The sequence below is a fragment of the Epinephelus lanceolatus genome, chromosome 8 (genome assembly GCF_041903045.1).
Source record: "Epinephelus lanceolatus isolate andai-2023 chromosome 8, ASM4190304v1, whole genome shotgun sequence".
Classification (NCBI taxonomy): Eukaryota; Metazoa; Chordata; class Actinopteri; order Perciformes; family Serranidae; genus Epinephelus; species Epinephelus lanceolatus.
This window is the reverse complement of record NC_135741.1, coordinates 23,996,763-24,011,990: the sequence shown is the minus strand read 5'-3', so window position 1 is coordinate 24,011,990 and position 15,228 is coordinate 23,996,763. Positions and strand designations below refer to the sequence as shown.

Below are 15,228 nucleotides of genomic sequence, written 5' to 3'. Positions count from 1 at the left end.
TAAAGTGCACCAAAAAGTGGACCAACAGAAAAGGGACTCAGTTCTTCTTGTGTTCACATTGTCAGCTAATTTAAAAGAGGGCTCAGTTGTCTTTCTGTTCTCACATTCGCCTAGGTATAATTGGTGTTTGTTTTTGTTTTTTTTCCTTTGACATGGCACTGCACTGTGATTATGAAGCCCATCGCTTTCACATGAACTTAAAAATGGAGGAAAACATCAGTGTTTCTGTGCTGTAGACTGTTGCTGTTTGAGGTATTCTACAATCCAGATCTGGAGAACACCACTTTGACAAAGTACCACACGCAGAACTGCACGATCACAGATTTTGGACTTTTGCATTTTACGAAAGAAAAAATAATATCAGCTGATTTCAAAGCAAACAAGAAATGAGAACCTTCACAGAAATGTAGTGGGTAAAAAGTAAAATGTTTCTGAAAAATAATACATCAACATATATTTGGCTATACATCAACATCAACCTTTTCTTTTTTACAACATTTTTTTCTAAAGTACCTCTATAACTGTGATTAAGTTCAATTCTGAGGTACTTTTAACCTACTTTTTTGAGTTGATTTCAGAGGGAATCATTGTATCTTTTACTCAACTACATATATATGACAGACATAATTACTTGTTAAATTGTACATTAAGATTTTTAAAACCGACAGTGAGCATATAAAATATGACACACTCTTACAGCAAATTAAATTACCCAACAATAGTTTAAATTAGCTCAATGACCACCAGATGAAATGGTTCTTTTGCATCAGTAAGAGTAATCCAACCTCAGACATACACTGACACAGGTCATTCTCTCAGTAGACTTTCGTCATAGCCTACTTATGTACTGTCAAGTAAAATTTTAGTTTTACTTGTAGAGTGATATTTTTACATTGTGGTATTGTATCTTTTACGTACAGTAAGTAAAGCATATGTTAGGATTTCTATATTTTTTGTCATTGTTCTTGCACACAGGGAATTTAGTATAAGGCTTTTATTTAGGGTTTAATATTCTTTATTTGTGTATAGCTCTGTTTGCAATGCATTCATTTTTAAGAGGTTTATAGAAGAGCTTAAGGTACTCTACAGCATTAAACCAGTGTCCTATTGCTCACAAATGTCCCTCTCAGACATTTCCCTCACCTTATCAGTTCAGATGATCAAGCGACTGAAACACTGATGAGGCCACAGTGTAATATCATTGTCATGATCCAAAGTCCAACTGTTGCAACAACATGCAACTTCAACTAGGCCTAAAGAAAGGACGAGAAAGGATTTATCGGGATAAGGATTTGAAATCATGGGCTCAGTAAGTAACCTAGTTTTTCTTTAGATGTATTTTATTCTTAAATGTATTTTAAAAGGTAAATATATTGAACAGTTAGTCTGATATAACCTTTGGATTGACTGAATTGATTTATAGAGAAAGACTGGTGCTTATGATCTCAGTGTCTGAGTTCTTGTACACATGTGGTATGTTTTCTCCTTAAAAAACTACATGTGATAGCACTGACTGTCAGAACTTGTTTTGGATCACGTAATGGCTTACAATGACAATGCCCATCATGAACTAAGATAAATCCCCCTTATATAATATATTATTTAACCAGGGATGTGGATTGCTGAGATTAAAAATCCCTTTGCCAAGACACAGCAGCACGCTGATGAGGGGAAACACACAGAAATGTGTAACACTGACTTGTAATGAAATAAGTAAAATAGATCATGTAAAACTGGTAATGCAGCCTTTAGTAGTCAATATATCTTAACAAAAAATGAGAGGAGGTAAGACTAAACTTTTCCCTTAATTCAATGCAGGTACTCATGAAGGATGACTAACCTTCACCTGTGCAGGGACTGATCCACCGAGGCCAAAGGATGGTAAAAAGTGTCATAGTAGCCTACGCCCTGTGGGCAGCAGGTGGTCCTTTGGGCCTTCACCATTTATACTTAGGAAGAGACAGCCATGCTCTGCTATGGATGCTAACCCTGGGAGGATTTGGGTTTGGCTGGGTCAGAGAGGTCATACGTATTCCTGCATATGTTAATGAAGCCAATCGAGACGGAGACAAAGAGAGAAAAACACCTCCCACCTCAGGCCTTCCACCTGTAAGCCCTGTCAGATTCATTGGGCAGGTGTGTGTTGGAATCTACTTTGGCACGGTGGCTCTGATTGGACTGAACTCCCTCAGTTTCTTCTACTTGATCGTCCTGCCTTTATGTGTGGGTGCAGGGGTGCATCTGGTGTCCTGTATTGGTCAGCAGACTTCTGATCTCCAAAAAACATTGACTACTTGTCTCATAACCTCCCCAATATTCTATGGTAGCACCTTATCACCTCTCCCTATAAGCCTTGCTGCCAGTGTCACTGCTGCACAATACCGAAGGGTCAAACCTCCACGGACACCTGGGAGCACACAGAAACTGGGTGAGATGATCTAACAAATACATCAACATTATTTGATTTCATTTCACGGCTTAATAACATTGCCTCTCTCTGAATTTTTAAGGTCCACTAAAATGTTCTTCTCTTGTGCAGGTCCACGGCTTTACAAGCTCGGCCTGGCCTGGCTGGCCTTCTCTGCTCCACTGGGTTACTGTATTTTCCATAACACCACAGCCACACTGTATTACCTGTCTGACTGTGTAGCAGCACTGCTGGATATTTTCTGGTTTCTCCCTTGGCTCAGAAATGTGTTAGAGTACATTCTTTTAATTCCATATCGGGTCTTGTGTGTTCTTACTGGAGGGGGGTACTACGAAGACGCTTGGAGGAAGGTGCTGGAAATACTGCTCAAAGAGTATACTGAGAGAGAAAGAGAGGCGCTGCAGGTGAGCAAGCGCATAACTCTGGAAATGCTGTATAAGGGACGAGTTAAAGGCTAACTTTGGTATTGTCAACTCGGACCCTATTTTCCTGTCTTTTTGTGTGTAAGGCCAAGTTCAGACCAAAGACTCACAACGAGATGAAACCATTTTAGAAAGTTGCAGACAAAAATTGCAACACTGTGAACTTGCCGGTCACTGCTTCACAAAGGTTAGCTGATGATGTCACCTGCGACTCAACTTGTTAAATTGCCAGTGGCTAGGTTTAGAACGTAAGGCACGTCACCTGTTTTAACAGCCTTGTAGCAAAGTCCTCTGGGCAAGTCACTAAAAAAATTGCAGCAGACGGTGTGTTCACTTGCTGGAGCATTCTCTGACAACAGCTGTCCGTCACCGTCGACGCCAAGTCTGTCTCATTTACATCTCTGTGGCTGTTGACACATATGTCAGTCTCAGTGCTCACAGTGTATTGATGTCAGATGTTGGGTATCTGCTGGCTGTATGTGTGCATGTCACACATACATACTCACTGACTGATTAATCGAAAACTGGCAGGTTTTCAGAACGTTGCACATTAGCATGTTGCAAGTAGTTGCAAGTTTCAACTTGTTTTGTATCGAATCTTTGGTCTGAACTAGGCTTACGTGACAAATGGGAGCAATAATTTTTGAAACTGGTTCAGTATTGAGTGAGAGCACTGCAGCTGGCAGCAGCTAAACAACTGGAGGCTACTGACCTTACGTATCATATTATTATTTCATATTTTTGGAAAAATGAAACAGTGATTCCAGAGAGAAGCAGATAGAGGGGTCTACAGTCTGTGTTTGAAGGATATATCCAGGATGTCACTACAGATCACAGTGTAAAAGTGAACCACCACATCACTGCTGATGGCCACAGAAGACAATGAATATAAAGGGAAACTTTGCTGATATTGAACCAGCTGTGTGACATCACAGTGTGTGCAGATGAACAGTGTTTGGCTTCACCCCTGTGCCACTGTCAGCACCCGGACCTCCACCGCCGGACGGGCAGGGTTCTCCGGGGGAAGTCAAACAATGTTCATCTGTGCACAGTGCAATGACAGACAGCTGGTTGAATATCAGCAAAGCTTCACTGGTTCCTGTACAGTCTAAATCCACAAAACCAGCCTGAAAATGAAGGAAATCTGAAACGACTGCATTAGAGTCAGTGGCGCACAGCTATGTTGTTGTTGGACCCTGGTCTGAGCCGGCCCCATGCTATGTTATGATTGGCCAGTCAGCGTCCAGGGGCGGAACCTTGCAAAGGGTCAATTATGCACCATGATTTACATCCACTAAAATGCTTGTTTTATGATGGCAAAATTACTGTTTATTTCAATGGAGTCTGGTGGGTTTGGCCATAGCGATGTTTAGGCTGTTTGTGGTTAAACAAAAAGGATTTTACTCTTTAACAAAAAGATTGATCTCTCTCTTTTCCATAATGTTGTCAGACACTTATAACAACAATCTGAGCCTGTCAGTGGCAAAACAAGTCCTTTTATTGGATTTACACTGACAAAGCACAATTGCCCCATATGGTTACATTGCAGCCTGTTTCACCGCTGCGGACTGCAGCACTGTCACTCAATACTGGACCAGTTTCAAAACTTATGTTCCCCTTTCATCACTTAGACAAAAAGACACAGGATAATAGGCTGAAAATTATGAAGTTACGCTTTAATATAGTTATACCATAAGGGATATACAGTGCATCAGTGTGAACACTTTCAGTGAGTTAAGTCATTTCTCTGGCATCGTCATAATCTCTTCTTTGTATCTGGATATATCTATGTTGCAGGTATTGTCATTAGAAGTAGAGGCCTCTCTTGAAGACATAACCCACAGCTATAGGGAGCTGGCCAAGACATGGCATCCGGACCACAATCCCGGCAAGGATGCTGAAGCAATGTTTCTGAAGATCAATGAGGCTTATGAGGTCCTTCTGCGACGGTACAGACCTCATCGATTCAAATAGTTGCCCTTCATTTCTCTCTGAGTGGCCTGAATGGTTACAAGGGCAAAGTGAGACTCTTGATGGCATTGTTTGTCAGTCACTGTGTTTCTATTCTTCAGTGTTGCATGCACAGAGACTCTCATAGCATTTCACGGATGTCTGATTGGTTACTTGGAGTTGGTCTCAAACAGCACTTTGCTGCCACATAGTGGTGCTGAATGTGTACTACCGCCATAAACTATTTCCTCACAATTTTACTTGTCTTTTAATATGTTTGCCTGCTACAAAATACCAAACTAACACCACCATGTGCATGACATTTAATTTCACAGCATGAACACAAAATATTAATACAATAAAAATATATTTAATGATGTTATAATCATGTAATACGGGTAAACAGACGCCAAAGAGAGATAGATAGAAATTGGAAAATAACCCGCCTACTTCATTTTCCACTTGCATTTCCGGAAGAGGCCTTTATCATACACAGTTATGATTTTTTTTTCCACTGAATAATTTTACTAAATGCAGCATACTTACTGTCCATCTTGTTCTCCAGTATTTCACCAAACAACATGAATGCGCAGCAGCCTATAATAACCTTGTGTTGAGCCTGTTAGTTGTCCTCATGGCATATATTTCATCACATTTTTGCCACCTGTACCCGCAGCTGACATGCATCGATGCATTCGACAATCACTGAATCAAGAGCTCTGTTGTACAATTATTCGGTCTGTATCCCAGCATGGGCCCGGAAGTTCTTTGGGATTCCCAGGTAAAAAAAAAAAAAAAAAAAAAAAAAAAAAATCCCGGAGATGCTGTCGTCGCTTGGGAAAACAAACAGCTATCCAGACAATTAAAAGGGAAAACACCGATCGGTCGCCAGGTAAGGAGGAGGCTTGTGGACTTCACCGCGGCGCTTGGTAAGACCATCCATCGGTTTTAATTTGGGAGTACGGCATGTTTTTGAGTAGTTGGTAGGGTGAATGCCATTTGTCGTGTGGTCGGGTGCCATAGCAACGGCTCATGAGAAACATTGTATAGCCGTGGCCAGTTTGACGTGCTCGATGTCGGATGACAGCTGCGTTCATGCGGACAATTTGGACTGTGGCAACTCCTGCAACAAATTGCCGTGGTGTCTCGCCGCTGTCTCGACCGTCCATGAGCTGACTGGTGTCATAACGGACCAAAGCAGCACCGAGCAGCTAAAACTAGTAGCCGCGCATACATGGAGAAGCATGATAGTTATTTGAAAATGTAACGCAATATGTTTTACTGCACAGTCAGTCGCCCAGGAAAGGGTCGGCGCTGGTGCGCGTCCCCCTCTCTTTTTTTTTTTTTTTAATCGCCGTGCCCTGGTGTGACTGGCGCGTCTCCCGGCTGCATCAGCGCCTGTTGCTCCCCATGCGCGGCCAATGCCAGGATATTAATTTTCCCTGCGATGTGTTGTCTCCGCCCCCCCCCCCCCCCCCCCCCCCCCCCCCCAGCTCGCTCCACAGTCTCCTCTGTCCATTGTTGTTGTCATCCATTTGAGCAAAAGGTGCAGCATTGTACATCTGGGTATTATTGTGTCTCTCTTTTCTCTATAAACATGACATTAAATGGGGAATCACCTTAACTCTGCTCACATGGAATCAACATGTTATCTGTCTGTTAACTTAGCACCGCCCGTGTTGGAAATTGGTGTAGTCTGCATACCTCTTTGCACTTAACAGTCTGCTGCACCATGTCACCTACAGTGAAATATTATTGGCCTATTGCACGTATACAGAGGGGGTGGACAAAAAAACAGAAACAATAAATAATAACAGCAAATAAATATAACCCACGAACTTAACCTCATCAAAATTCAACATTGCCAGATTATGAATTTATAAAATATTATAACTGTATATATTATCAATGTATATATCATATACATTTAGATTATCAGAAAACTGCTAATAATTAAGGTAACGTACTAGGCCTACATATAGCTTTATAGCTTGGATTTTTTTCTTCTGCATTATTTCCTCTCTACCTCTCTGGTCATCCTCATGTTCTTTCTCTAAAGTTAAATTTCCCCCTTGGGATTAAATAAAGTTTGATGTCAACATCTTAATACATCAGAATCAATTTTATTGGGGAAGTACTATGTGTACATAAATAGACATGACAGCTGGGAACAAGGATAACAAATCTATACAAATAAAAGCAAAACATAGGCAGGATCATTATGAACACAAATATTTTAAAGAATATGTGTGTATATAAATATTCTATAAATATATATAAAAAGCACAGAGGACCAGTGTTGAATTTTGTTGAGATAACATCAGTAGTGTAAGGTGTTCCAGCTATTTTGTCCACCCCCAGGCGTTTTAACTCCTCCTCCAACACTCTTGGCCATTTGGTTTCTATAAATGCAGGGCTTCTCATATTCATTTGCTGGCCATGTTGCAGAAGAATCTACATGATACAGAAATAGCAGGGCAGAGCACAGGTTTACTAAATTAGTTTATTAGAGTGAACTTATTATTAGACACTTGGAAGTGAGAGCTTAAAGCTGTTTCCTAGCCTTATCCTTGTCACAACAAACAGCTGGTAAGTATATTTTCTATGGTCAGTGACAAATGTGTTTGTGTTAATGTGACTAAGATATTTTTATTATGAGTGGGGAGAAAAGTAATTGGAAATGTGTTTTTAAATGATATTTCTGTAGGCATCTGGTGAGAGAATGAATGCTGATGACTGCAATGGACGCTCATATGCACAAGGTAAGTTTCCTGAAAAGGAAGAAACTACTATACATTTGTGTGTGCAGTCTCCAGACTTTAATGTTTACTTTAATAACATGGGCATATTTGTGTTTCAGGTAATGGAGGAGAGTCATCAACCGAACAGGATTTTTATGGCAGGTTGCAGGGCCCTTCGGCAAGATCTCCAAACAGTCAGCAGTCGTCACCACACCGATCCCTTAGTGGTCAGTTATCCTTCCCTTGTTTCATTGTGCCTGTTTTATCTGTGTAGAATTCTTCATTAACATTATGTATGAAAGCAAATGTGTTTTTGCCTCACCCTCTCTCCACACAGCAAACTCCATCAAGGTTGAGCTGTGCAGCGATGATGAGTCACCAGGTGCTCCACAGCCAGAGAACAGAGAGGCTGTGAGGGACGATAGCAGGAGGGATGACAGAGGGGACCCCATGGAAGAAGGGAGCGCAGAGTACGCTGGGGCTGGAAGAGACAGAGGGAGCGTTTACAATGAGATGGCCAGTCCAAATGCTGCTTCACCAGGACCTATCCGGCTGCCCAATGGGAAGCTCCAGTGTGAAGTGTGTGGGATGATCTGCATTGGACCCAACGTGCTAATGGTGCACAAGCGTAGCCACACAGGTGAGAACAAGCCAGCAAGGCAGTGACAACATTGTTTTACTTATTACACTAAATGTCTTTAAATAAAGGAAGTTCTTTGTTCATCCATATGCTCATAGGTGAGAGGCCGTTCCAGTGTAATCAGTGTGGAGCTTCCTTCACCCAGAAGGGGAACTTGTTGCGCCACATCAAGTTGCATTCGGGAGAGAAGCCTTTCAAATGTCCTGTTTGCAACTATGCTTGTCGCCGGAGAGATGCCCTGGCTGGACATTTACGCACACATGCAGGTAAGTGAGTGTGTTTTAAGTGTAATACAACAGTATCTAACTGTTGATATATTTTTCAAAAATGTGCTTATTCAGCTATTGAATCTGATGGATGCAGTTGTTAAATAACAATACTATTCCTTGTTATGATGAGGTATGATGTTTGAATCAACGGTAAGTGGCAGAAGTGGGGATTCATTAGAACGGCCCCCTTCTGTGAAACTCAGAGGAAGTAGGTTCTCACCAGAATCTACTGTAAAACACATGACAAAATATGACATTTAACAGTTTGAGCAAAACAGGAAATCCTGTTGGCGCTTCAAATTGTGAACACACATTCAACAGGTGTTGACTTTTACAGTCTTGGTACAGTAGGTCTTGGCCGCGGGTCTCAAGAGGTTCATTTTCGAAGAAAAGATTCTTTTCAATCTGGATTTCAGCGAATTGACGTCAGTCTCTCCGATGGCTTAGTAAGAGGAAATGTTGCGGTGGAAGGCTGGGCATTTTTCTGTCGTCATTGGCGAGCAGCGTAGAAAAATTTCAGGAATTGCCAATCAATGGGGAAATCCATTCTCTCAAACCTAGCCAATAATAATTTATTCTTTATAAAAATCCCCTCCCACAAACATATTAATATACAACACCAGTATAGTAGTTTACATGACTAGCAAATTACATTAGATCAACAGTATCCATCATCTAGAGTGACATTTTGGTCATTTTGTCCATCGCAGAAGAAATCAATTTAATATTTTTTCTCTCAATTGCAGCTTCTTCTCCAACGGTGGGAAAGCCGTTCAAGTGTAGCTACTGTAGTCGCAGCTACAAACAACAAAGCACACTCGACGAGCATCTAGAGCGCTGCCATAGTTACCTGAAGAGTCTGGACCACCAGACAACAGTCAACGCACAGACAGCACAGGGTAACACAACAAACACACATGAAACTCACTAAGTTGCTGCATGACTGTAAATGCAAACAGACCGAGTAATGCAAGTGTGTTATATTGATGACTGTTTGCAGGTGAAGAGTCAGTAAATATGGAGGCAATTACTAAACCTGTGCTGCAGCCATCCAGTGAAAAAATCCAGTTTGTGGATAGACTGGCTATCAGCATCACCACCAAACGCAAGAGGTCAACGCCACAGAAGTTTCTGGGTGAGTTTTTTTTAATGAGACAATCCATGTGTAAATATATATATATGTAAAACCTATTACATATGCACACTTTATTTATTAATTTAAATTATACGGTAATAACAATATATTTTTAGCTTGATAATGGGCTGATTAAGTACAGTCAGCCAAATGTCAACTTGCTGTTGCCAGTTTGGTGACACTTTGTCGATGTTGCTCTGTGACAATGGGCCAGATGTGGGGACCCTCCATCTTAATGTTTGCTTAATACTGATATGTCTTTTTTTTTTAATAGGTGAAAAGCACATGAGCCTCGACCTACCTGAAGCACCTTATGAATTGTCCTCTGGCTCTGAGAAGGATGGAGACCTCATGAGCTCTCAGCCTGCTGGAGACTCTGCTGGTTTGGCCGGTTCACATCTCCAACGCAGCAGGGCTAAAGGGGAGAACCATGAGCCGCCTGCACTGTCTCAGCTCCATCCTGCCTTCCTGTCGGAGCTACGCACGGTTATGGGCTCCATCAAAAGCAACGTGACTCCTCAGGGCCCCCGAGCCCATGGTGGAGGTGGGCTGGCAGCGGTGTCTCTTGGCCTGGCTGGGCGGGAGGCAGGTGAAGGCCGCGATGACCAGCGCTCAGCCCATAGCCACACCACCTCACCCAACGGCTGCCCCGACTCTACAGACACAGAGAGCACAGCAGAAGAGCAGAGCACAAGGGCTACAGCCCCGACAAGTACCTCCAACAACCACCACCTCCACTATCAAACCCCAGCACTGCCCCGCAGCCATCCCACTTCCAGCCCCAGCCAGGCCAAAGACTCGGACCCAGAGTGGGAGAGAGCGTGTCCTGTACCCCCCATGATCGCAAAGAGGAGCCCTGTCTCGCCCCTTTCTTCCATGGAGACTGTGCAGGTGTTAGACAGGGACGGCCGGCCTGTGCGCAACTTCCACTGCCGGCACTGTCGCATCCTCTTCCTGGACCATGTCATGTTCACCATCCACATGGGTTGCCATGGCTTTCACCAACCCTTCGAGTGCAACATCTGTGGCCACCGCAGCCAGGACCGCTACGAGTTCTCGTCTCACATCAGCCGCGGAGAGCATCAGGTGGGCTGAGGAGAGGTGACCGCTGCTCTCTAAAGATGTAGGCTCCTGTTTGTTCTGCACCAGATCAGTTGCTTTAAATCCCTAGTGTAAGTAAAAGGATTTGTGGTTTTAACGTGAGAATATTTATCAAACTAAAGCAGATGCGAGTGAAGAATCTTTTCACCGCACCATTTAAAGTTTAGAGGAGGCAAATTATATTCTATGATTGATTGCACTCCCATATCAAATCATCTGGCAGAACTACTGGTTCTGCTTCAAAAGTGCCTTCTTTGGGGGTTTCCTCTTAACTACAAAAAAAAAAAAAAAAAAAAAAAAACTGGAGGGGATCTGGTGCTCAAAAATCTTGACTAGCCATCTTTTGCTAAGTGATTTTGTTAGCACTTTTGAGAGTTCATGTGCACAGGCAGTTAAAGGAAAGCATGGCATGTACATTTTAAGAATTCTATTCGGTATGCACTAAGAGCTTTGTTTTTGTGGTTGAGGAGGGTACTTTGTGTCGTGTGTCAGGTAAGCTTAATATGCACTGAGAGCTTTGTGCCTCTGGGTTTGGGATCAGCTTTTGTCACAGACGAAGCACAGAAATGGATTGCCTTAACTTCTACAGCGGCTGTACGCTGCTGTAGGAATACATTGTTTACAGCATGTGTGAAGTCACCTCAGAGGGGAGAGAATATTTTGCAGCTGCACGGCGAGACTATCAGGACAAAGCAAAGTCACAAGGGAAAAGAACTTGAAAACGTTCAGGGGCCTTTAGGGCTCGTATGTAAAATAGGTTTTTGGATTTTAAAGTGAGCCTTAGAATACTGGTGCAGATCAGACCACGAGCCACGTAGTGTACAGTAAGACCCTGACTAAGATGGCCTGGGGTGCTATACCTATACAGGATTGCACTTTTAGGTTCCCTGCTTATATATGAACATCATTGCTGAAGCACTTGATGGCTTTACAAGTTGTTTTTTTTTTCTGTGATTGTTCTACTGCACTGATAAATCGCATAATACTCACAATAATCATCTAATTTGCAACACCAGTGTATTTTTAAATGGAGCCGGCCTTCTACAGAATCCCACAGCGTTGCACTGGTTTTGTGGTCTACACTCAAGTTTGCTGCAATGTGTGACTGAGAATTAAATATCAGTTCGACTATGACGATTCTTTTGTGGTTTTGCACTCAGCAGTCGAGGCTGGGATTTTAAACAATTTGCATCATGTAAGTGGATTAACAAATTAATTATTTAAAAGATTAATTAACAAATCAGTTTGGATCTGTTGAGTTATCACTTGTGATTATCTATTTAGTGTTGTTTGTTTCAGCCTTGGTGTATTTAATCAGCTATATTCCAAATCTTATCCAGCATATTCCTCAAGTCCATGAAATGTTACCTCCTGCTTCTTTATAGCACCCAAATACCTTATTGCTACAGTATGGTGAGTTATCTGATAATGTTAATATTGGGAACATGAATGAGACCAAACTCAGTATTCTTACTTGTTATTGTGGGTTTGCTGCTTCATAGTTTAACTTAATTTCCTTCGATCGCAGGCAAAAATATACTTGAAACTGTTTGAGAAAAAAAGTAAATCTAAAAATGCACTTGGTTTGATAAGTAGAGAAATGTGTGTGAATGGAATATAGCATGTGTGCTTGTCATTTTCTGCTTTTTCCCTGAATTGTTACTTTTTTCTTTTTTTTCTTTTTTTTGAAAATGTGAAGTAATTTCAAGAAGTGAAAATGAGGCATGGGTTTTTGTCTCCTCGTGTGGACTTTTCAATGTTATATGATATTTTGTGAATGATGTAACATGACAAAACACTTTACCTCAAAGTTAAAGATGTACAACTGCCTCATTATTTCAACAAGTCATGTTGCTTTCCGAGATGTTCTTGCAGTTACAGATGCGTGCCCCTCGATATTCTCAAAACTTTTTACTGTCAATAAAGTTGAGTTTATTGTAAAAGTGATTTTCTGTGGTTCGACTATGATGGCGTCCACAACTTTGTGCTTCACTTGAAATACATTGAGTTTGTCATTAAGCTTCTCTCAGTCTCCTGTGTGACAATGCAAAAAGGAGAAGACTAGATATCTGAGAAAAATTTCAAATTACGCATCATAGAGGCTTTGCGAGGACATTACTTCATAGATATACAGATCAGACACTATTCCTTTAACTGTGCTAACTGCAACCAAGAATTTAATTTTGATTTATACAGCTGTGTCTGTCAGTCCATGTTAGATATTAGGGTGTAAAGAATTGCCTGTAATATGTATGGGATATTTAGCTAACAATAACAGACACGCTGATATTGTCATATAGCATTCGACCTGCCTATACGAACCCCTGGAGATTTTAGAATATAATTGTAACAGCTAGAGCAAATATTCCACTGTTATTTAACGCTTTCTGGGGCTGGACTCCCAAGTATGTATTTTGGAAGCCAAATAATTTATTTTGTCTTGCATTTTTCAACCTTATTGTTTAAATTTTCCTTATTTTAAAAATGTTATATCTTAAAAACAATAAATGTTAAATTGGTGTCACAGAAAACGCATATTTATCTTGTAGCCTCAATATTAAAAAGTAAAAACATATGCTTTATATACATTTGTTTGACAAGATTTAAAACCACAGTGACATGCTCTATATGTAAGATATTTAAAACTGTCGAGGATTCAAATACACAAAAAAGCATAATGGTTTATTTCGTCTGTTGTCGTCTATTGCAGTACAAGATGGCGACTGAAAAGGAAAGTGTCAGACAAGAGTGACATTAAATTTAAAAAAAAAAAAATATATACCTTATATACCTACAAATTAATCGACAGCCATTTCTTGAGCTCCGATTCAAAATTCCTCTCAACTGGGTTTAAGACAGACAAGGCAGCTTGTTCCAGTGATATGTGGCTGTATATAAAAAGTATTTTCCCAAAGAAGTTTTATTCTAATCTTATAGGAATACATGTTAGACTGTCTGTAGTGTTGTGGGAGTGGCTGTTTGTTACTACATTAAAATATTTGTATAGGTAGGGAGGTGCAGATTTGTAGGCAAATAATATTTAGGATATTTTACACTGTGTATTGAAAGTCAAAACTCCAAAGTTACAAGTTAGCAGTGTATTTCTTCCATAGAAACAAATTTAACTAGAGGTAGTTAAAGTGTTAACAGTGAATAGGGCTAATCTTAGACTGCTCTCTCTTCATATGACCTTTCAGTCTATGTGACATACTTCTGTTTTGTCTGTTCAAGGTTAGTTTTGACCTTTTTCCCCTCTGCAGTGGAAAATCTGCCTTGGCTGCTCCTACATACAAATTCCAGGCGCAATTCTTCAAAAAGTGCATAAACAAAACACCTACAGTGAATGACAACGTTCAGGAGTACAAAAAGTCATACCATGAGAAAGCCACATAACCCTACATGGTAGTCTGTCTTACTTTGACAACACACACTCAGCAAAGTGTCAACCTGTGTGACCTTAAATGCACCCATCACCACCCTGTAAAGCACGTACGGCATGGTGTGCTGAAGGAGAGTTCTACAATGTGTTTAATATGATAGACAATCTTATCAGCAGTGACTGCGTGCGCAATTCAAAACCACTTCTTAGTGCCACTGTCACTAGATGTTTTTTTTAATTTGCACCCTTGATGTAAACAGCTCACAAAAATACCACATTAATGTCCCCACCCAAAGCCCCGCTCCTGTTTACCATTCTTCAGTCTGGCTGTCCTGGCTTTAAAAAGTGTTTACATTGTCACACTGTAGGATGAAAATACTCTGCGGTGAAACAAAGCAAAGCAAACAAGATGGAGCATTTTAATCATTAAAGCTAATTTGAGGATTTGACACTACTTGAGAAACGTGCGTACTTGTGGTATGTGCAGCTTTTACAGTTCTGAAGAAACAATCTGCTTGTAATCCCTGTGTGAATATGCTGAGTTGTGAATTTACAGTTACAAAGAACTGCTCAACTGCCTTCAACAGGAAGTTTTCAGAAGTTCCTCTGATTAATACTGTAATTTGCTTGTTTTTCCATGTTTAACACAACTTACAACACATCCATAATACACAACAGCTGATAGTTTCCAAAGAATAAAGTTCTTTCTTTTTTTAAGCATTTTTCCTATATTCAAAGTAGCCACAGCTTTGTTTCCATTTCCTTCTGCTTATTGCGTTGGCAGCAGGCTAAGCAAGGTAGTCCAGACATCCCTTTCCCAGCAACACTTTCCAGCTCCTCCTGGGGAACCCCAAGGTGTTCGCATGCCAGATGAGATATATAACACCTCCAGAATGTTCTGGGTCTACCCCACGGCCTCCTGTCAGTTTCATGTTCAGGTTTCTATATCGTTTGATCTCATCAAATACTGGCAGGTACTGCTACTCATCGTCTTTTATTATTGTAAATTGTAAATATACATGGTTTTTGGGCTATCACCTGAGGCTCTTGGAAATTACAATGGACATTTTTCATTTTTTTCTGACATTTTATAGAATAATCAATCAATAGATTAACAGTCCAGTGTGCAGGATTTAGGGGCATCTATTGGCAGAAATGCTATA

The 15,228-nt window shown here is 40.9% G+C and overlaps 2 protein-coding genes across 4 annotated transcripts; both read left to right on the top strand.

Moving 5' to 3' along the window:
• Positions 1-1,176: 1,176 nt before the first annotated feature.
• Positions 1,177-5,055, top strand: dnajc22 (DnaJ (Hsp40) homolog, subfamily C, member 22). Its single transcript, XM_033627970.2, has 4 exons — positions 1,177-1,309; positions 1,819-2,428; positions 2,540-2,832; positions 4,648-5,055. The coding sequence occupies exons 2-4, from the start codon at positions 1,879-1,881 to the stop codon at positions 4,822-4,824; spliced, it is 1,020 nt and encodes a 339-aa protein (XP_033483861.2). The 5' UTR covers positions 1,177-1,309; positions 1,819-1,878; the 3' UTR covers positions 4,825-5,055.
• A 131-nt stretch (positions 5,056-5,186) lies between these two features.
• ikzf4 (IKAROS family zinc finger 4) lies at positions 5,187-12,629 on the top strand. 3 transcript variants are annotated; one of them, XM_033627963.2, is made up of 8 exons: positions 5,187-5,692; positions 7,508-7,562; positions 7,661-7,768; positions 7,879-8,181; positions 8,280-8,447; positions 9,197-9,349; positions 9,451-9,585; positions 9,860-12,629. In XM_033627963.2, exons 1-8 carry the CDS (start codon positions 5,552-5,554, stop codon positions 10,678-10,680), a joined length of 1,884 nt encoding a protein of 627 aa, XP_033483854.2. In that variant the 5' UTR covers positions 5,187-5,551; the 3' UTR covers positions 10,681-12,629. The 3 variants fall into 3 exon arrangements, with proteins under 3 accessions (XP_033483854.2, XP_033483856.1, XP_033483857.1); XM_033627965.2 differs by having other exon boundaries at positions 5,577-5,729; XM_033627966.2 differs by lacking the exon at positions 5,187-5,692 and adding an exon at positions 6,278-7,389.
• Positions 12,630-15,228: the final 2,599 nt, after the last annotated feature.